A 6433-nucleotide genomic window follows, 5' to 3' on the forward strand; every position below is an offset into this window, starting at 1 on the left:
TTTGCATCATACAACAAGGTCTTGAATTGTGATGTTTTGTGGGTTATGCAGGGTTATATATGGATGCTAGGTTGGGTTGAATTTCGTGGGGCTGCGAGGAATGGTTCAATTGCAGGTTTATGGATTAATGTAAGGTCTCTATTTCGAAACCGCAGCAAGTTCGGTTCAGATTTTTTTGTGTGGATGTGGTAATGATATGTGAGGATTGTATGAATGTGAATTTGGTTTTTAATGTAATTTTGGTAGTTTTTTGTATGGATTTGTTGTAATGGTAAGCCATTTTTCTGTTTTTTTTGCAGGGTCGGGGATGGCTTTACGCAAGTAGTGATGGCTGCCAAATGATGATGATGATGGTTAGCTGAAATGTTGCAGCAGGGTGCTGTTGATTTTTTTGGTTTTGGGCAGTTAGTGTGCATTAGGTGCAGGTACAGCAGCTTCAAGACATGACCAAACGGGATTGGATGGTGGATCAATGAGCCTTAGATGAAGGTCTTGGATTGGCGACATGCTATGGAATAAAAGCGAATTGTCAGTGATGAAGATGGAAGCATTGGCATGGCTTGAAGATAGCAAGAAGAGAGCAAAAGTTTTAGAACATTAGGATTAGATTTCTTTTTGTAATGTACTTGGCATTTGATGCAATTTCTTGACCTTTGTCTTTGTATGTCAACTTCTTCAAAATTATGGACAATATTCAATGTTCTCTCCAATTTTAAATTCCCGCTATTTTCTTCAATTTCTTCCACTTCTTCCACTTGAATTCATGTTGTCTTGAATGAAAGGCTTCTAGATATAATGGCCACTTGAACAATAGTATACAATGTGAAATAAAGTGGCTTTCCAAATATTTGGTAAATAGAAAGTCATCCCTCCATGGTTGCCTACCCTTTGTAGGAATAACCTCTATCTCCTCCTTTCACCATATGCGTATAAGAAATGGCCCTTATCCAACTTCAAATAGAAATCAATGATTTATTTTAAACATTTTCATCGACCATGCATGAATCATTCATGTGAACGTGTTAATTGAATATCAGACATAGTATAGTTTATGGTTCTGTTATCAAATTCAATTATCTATTTGTTTGTTATTGGATATATGTGTAACCAAATATTAATAGGTCTAATACCATTTATACTTGTCAATTCCTATTCCTATGTAATATGGGCTATATTGGGCATGCTTGAGGGTGTAATTGGAACACACTTCCATTTGCCTTGCACTTCATTAGTGTTATTATATTATAGAAGATTAGAAATAAGTTCATCCGAGTATACAGATACAGATAAAAGACAAAAATAAGTGGTCATTAGATGGAGTCAATTGACACGAGAAACAACAGGTTAAAATCCCAAAAATTTATAGCAAATAAACTACCAGAAACATGAACGGTTGCATTAAACTCACTGCGCCAACAAGTGTGTCAAGGCCTGCAAAAGAAAACACATATCACTGATTCATGGAGGTAGATTTAAAAGTTACATGTCACTACAGGCATGAGTTGCTTTATTTCAATTACAAATTCCAATAATCAAGATACCATCACTAAGAAGCCATATCACATTAAAGTGACAGTTACGTGTTTGTTCATTGATTCTTGCGTCCCAAAGCCAAAATTAAGGTGATTTTCTAACGCTGGTAATTGAAGCTTGTAGTAGACGTGCGTTTTATTTGGCGGTGGACATGAAAACAAACAGTGATAGTGGATAAGATGAAAACTTACTTATGTGAACCTCATAATATTTTGTAGCAACTACCCAAACACAATGGTTGCATATACTTTAACAACATTAAACTATTCAAAGATAAAGGTACTATAAAAACAAAATACTTGGGACAAGGATGTAACACCAGAAAAGTGAGGTTAAAAGTAAAATAACCAAGAACAATTTTTCTCTCAATTGAAAGTCATCTGAATATGGCAGGAGTGCATCAGATTACTAGTTCCCCAGACAATGGGCTAGAAAGAAAACAAAGTGACGTGGAAATACAAATGTGTTAAACAAAAGGATCAGCATTGCATTCCGTAGTATTACATTGAGGCACAAAGAAATGGCTAACTCTAGTGAAGTCGGTAGCAAAAAAATACAATGCATATTCGCAAGGCGAAAGGCAGTGTTGAAGAAAAAGATATAAACAATAATAGGAAACTGATACAAATGATGTTTCTATTCTAGTCTAATTGGATTTAGGCTAGTTTGGAAACCAATTTTTCATAATAGGGAAGTACATGAAAAGAAAGAGAAGAAAAAAACATTCATTGACCCATTCATAGCACAAAGGTGTTAGTTAAACAGGGAAGAAAATTTAAATACAAAGGCTGCATAAAGTTTAGAAACAACTAGTCATTCAGAGATAAAGGTATTATAAAAACAAGGGCAAGTAACACAAGAAAACGGGTAAGAAGCACAAATATAGTTATGATTATTAATGTCCAAGAAAGAATAGTTATGATTATTACCATAGATGTTGATGGTGAGTGTTAGGTTTTAATGGCACATGATATGACCTTGGGTGGTCCACGGCACATTTGGTGTACTTGGGCTTGAAAAGTTGTAGCATGGGTGTTGGAAGGATCTTGTGCTTGAAAGGTAATGTAATACATCCCACCAGGACTCCAGGTTGTCTTTACAATATCCGTCAATACAAAATTTGCATCCTAAATCAGAAAATGAATGAATGAATAAATATAGTATTGTATAGATCCATAAATAAATATTGGTAGTTTTGAACCTGATTGTCGTCATTGTATTTTTCTAAGGCAACATTGCATAGAGGAGTGAGAACAAGGCGAAGATCATCGTCTATGGGAAGGGGAATTATGGAGCCACATAATTCGGCAATTTTTGGAGGTGCGATGGCGTCAAAGCGCTGTGTCATGGAGAATCAAAATTAAGCTAAAAGCTATGTGTTGTGGGGAATCAAAATTTAGCGAAATGAAAAGAAGGAGATAAATAGATCATAGATGGATGCTTACGCTTAGGTTTCGGGAGCGCTCTCTATAGTCAGCCATGGCGATTTTAATTTGCTTCTCTTTTTCCACCTGAGCCTCATTCTTATACACAAAGGATCTAGTATAAATATGAAAAGGTTTAGGGTCATCGTCATACATGGAGAAGTCACTCGGAACAAGATCTTCAGGCCGTTTCAACTCCCAATCAGACAGTTCCTCTTCCGATTCCTCTTCCGATTCCAGCCCCTTCTCTCTTTCTTCAAAGCTTTCCGAATGGGGTATGGTGACGCGGGTTTCGAATTCCATAGACATTTTGCACAGAACGAATGGAAGAATCGCAATTCACGTATACCTAAACCCTAAATCGAGAAATAAGGCAATCCTCTATTATCGGTTAATAATTCAAATCTAAGTTTTTTTTGTTTGGTAGTATTTTATTTTGGGCTGCTCTTGATTTGCTTACACTCCTCGCCCAGGCCCATCCACTTCTGTTTTCTTTTGGAGAATTTTTTTAAGGCTTTATTTGTTTCAAATTTAGAAGGAGGGGAAGAAAGGACTTCCAAAAACAAATTTAAAATTATATATAAAAAAGTATTTGATATTTTTTAAAAAAAATTTTGTATAAAATGTTTAAAAGTGTTTATCATTACTATATTTTTAATTTTCAGAATAATATAACAACATAAAATATATTTGAAAAATTTATGTAAGTCATTCAAAACTCTCATTCTATACAAATTTTGAGTTTCCTAAATTAGAGAGTTTTTGGTGCTATAGATAAAAGTGAACCCTCTAAAATCCTCCCAATCAAAATCCTCCAATTTTTTCCACCCGGTCCTTCTTTTTTTTTCAAAGCCCTCGTCCCCTCTCTAAAACAAACCCTAAGAGTGTGTTTGGATGGAGCATTTTAATGAGGGAAAGTAATGTTTTGAGGGAATTTAAAATGATTTGACCATAATCCATTGTTTGGATACAAAAATGAAGAATTGTTAAAATGATGGAAATTTATGGAGTATTTCATCTAAGTTAAATTTAATCATTTTGAAATGACACCAAAAACCAAAGAATTTGAAATTCCTCTCATGTTCCATAGAATGTATTTGTTATTATTATTTTTTCAAAATTTACAAATTGGTCCTCATATTTTTCAAAATTATAAAATTGATCCCAATTTTTTTAAAAAAATTGCAAATTGGTCCTTAATAATTTTTAAATTTTACAATTTGGTCCTTCACATTTCTAAAAATTACAATTTGGTCCCTACTTTTCAATTTTTTAATTTGATCAAAAAAAATTATATTTTATAAAAAATGACACAAAAAATCTAACAATGAATTACCTTAATACTTCATCTAAACAAAATAATTTAAAATGAATAGATTTCAATTGAATCATTTGAATTACTTTGAATTTTAAATTTCCTTAAAATTTTCAATTACCTCATCCAAACACACTCTAAGAGTGTGTTTGGATGAGGTAATTAGAAATTTTAAGGGAATTTAAAATTCAAAGCAATTCAAATGATTCAATTGAAATCCATTCATTTTAAATTATTTTGTTTGGATGAAGTATTAAGGTAATTCATTGTTAGATTTTTTGGGTATTTTTTTATAAAATATAAATTTTTTGGACCAAATAAAAAAATTGAAAAGTAGGGACCAAATTGCAATTTTTAAAAATTTGAAGGACCAAATTGTAAATTTTAAAAATTATTAAGGACCAATTTGCAATTTTTAAAAAATTTTTGGGGTCAATTTTATAATTTTGGAAAATATGAGGACCAATTTGTAAAATTTGAAGAAATAATACTAACAAATACATTTTATGGAACATGAGAGGAATTTCAAATTCTTTGGTTTTTGGTGTCATTTCAAAATGATTAAATTTAACTTAGATGAAATACTCCATAAATTTCCATCATTTTAACAATTCTTCATTTTTGTATCCAAACAATGGATTTTGGTCAAATCATTTTAAATTCCCTCAAAACATTACTTTCCCTCATTAAAATGCTCCATCCAAACACACTCTAAGAGTGTGTTTGGATGAGGTAATTAGAAATTTTAAGGGAATTTAAAATTCAAAGCAATTCAAATGATTCAATTGAAATCCATTCATTTTAAATTATTTTGTTTGGATGAAGTATTAAGGTAATTCATTGTTAGATTTTTTGGGTCATTTTTTATAAAATATAAATTTTTAGGACCAAATTAAAAAATTGAAAAGTAGGGACCAAATTGCAATTTTTAAAAATTTGAAGGACCAAATTGTAAATTTTAAAAATTATCAAGGACCAATTTGCAATTTTTTAAAAATTTTTGGGGTCAATTTTATAATTTTGGAAAATATGAGGACCAATTTATAAAATTTGAAGGAATAATAATAACAAATACATTCTATGAAACATGAGAGGAATTTCAAATTCTTTGGTTTTTGGTGTCATTTCAAAATGATTAAATTTAACTTAGATGAAATACTCCATAAATTTCCATCATTTTAACAATTCTTCATTTTTGTATCCAAACAATGGATTTTGGTCAAATCATTTTAAATTCCCTCAAAACATTACTTTCCCTCGTTAAAATGCTTCATCCAAACACACTCTAAGAGTGTGTTTGGATGAAGCAATTTAATGAGGTAATATAATGTTTTGAGGGAATTTAAAATGATTTGCATAAAATTTATTGTTTGGATAAAAAATGAAGAATTATTAAAATGATGGAAATTTATGGAATATTTTATCTTAAGTTAAATTTAATCATTTTGAAATAACACCAAAAATCAAAGAATTTGAAATTCCTCTCTTACTCCATAAAATGTATGTTACTAATATCTCTTCAAATTTTGCAAATTGGCCCTCATATTTTCTAAAATTACAAAATTGACCCCAAAAATTTTCAAAACATTACAAATTTGTCCTTAAATTTTAGAATTTGGTCCTTTAAATTTTTAAAAATTACAAATTGGTCTCTACTTTTTAATTTTTGAATTTGGTCAAAAAAAATTAAATTTAAAAAAAAAAAACCCAAAAATTTAACAATGAATTATCTTAATACTTTATCCAAACAAAATAATTTAAAAATGAATAGATTTTAATTGAATCATTTGAGTTGCTTTGATTTTTAAATTCTTTAAAATTTTCAATTACCTCATCCAAACACACTCTAAGAGTGTGTTTGGATGAGGTAATTAGAAATTTTAAGAGAATTTAAAATTCAAAGCAATTCAAATGATTCAATTGAAATTCATTCATTTTAAATTATTTTGTTTGGATGAAGTATTAAGGTAATTTATTGTTAGATTTTTTGAGTATTTTCTTATAAAATATAAAATTTTTGGACCAAATTAAAAAATTTAAAAGTAGGGATCAAATTGTAATTTTTAAAAATTTGAAGGACCAAATTGTAAATGTTTAAAATTATTAAGGACCAATTTACAATTTTTAAAAAAAATTTGGGCTCAATTTTGTAATTTTGGAA

The 6433-nt window shown here is 30.1% G+C and overlaps 1 protein-coding gene across 1 annotated transcript; it reads right to left on the reverse strand.

Moving 5' to 3' along the window:
- Positions 1–1212: 1212 nt before the first annotated feature.
- Positions 1213–3339, reverse strand: LOC131655882 (uncharacterized). The gene is made up of 4 exons (XM_058925682.1): positions 2979–3339; positions 2735–2872; positions 2463–2660; positions 1213–1431 (listed from the first exon to the last, which is right to left on the reverse strand). Exons 1-3 carry the CDS (start codon positions 3264–3266, stop codon positions 2484–2486), a joined length of 603 nt encoding a protein of 200 aa, XP_058781665.1. The 5' UTR covers positions 3267–3339; the 3' UTR covers positions 1213–1431; positions 2463–2483.
- Between the last annotated feature and the right edge of the window lie 3094 nt (positions 3340–6433).

This window comes from Vicia villosa, linkage group LG3 (assembly GCF_029867415.1).
Source record: "Vicia villosa cultivar HV-30 ecotype Madison, WI linkage group LG3, Vvil1.0, whole genome shotgun sequence".
Lineage (NCBI taxonomy): Eukaryota > Viridiplantae > Streptophyta > Magnoliopsida > Fabales > Fabaceae > Vicia > Vicia villosa.

Excerpts from the sequence above, each read along its gene's own strand:
- LOC131655882 (XM_058925682.1), bottom strand. The coding sequence starts at position 3,266 with ATGTCTATGGAATTCGAAACCCGCGTCACCATACCCCATTCGGAAAGC. Across the intron at positions 2,873-2,978 it reads AGCGCTCCCGAAACCTAAGC|CGCTTTGACGCCATCGCACC; the intron begins GTAAGCATCCAT and ends TCCATGACACAG. Across the intron at positions 2,661-2,734 it reads AATACAATGACGACAATCAG|GATGCAAATTTTGTATTGAC; the intron begins GTTCAAAACTAC and ends TTTCTGATTTAG.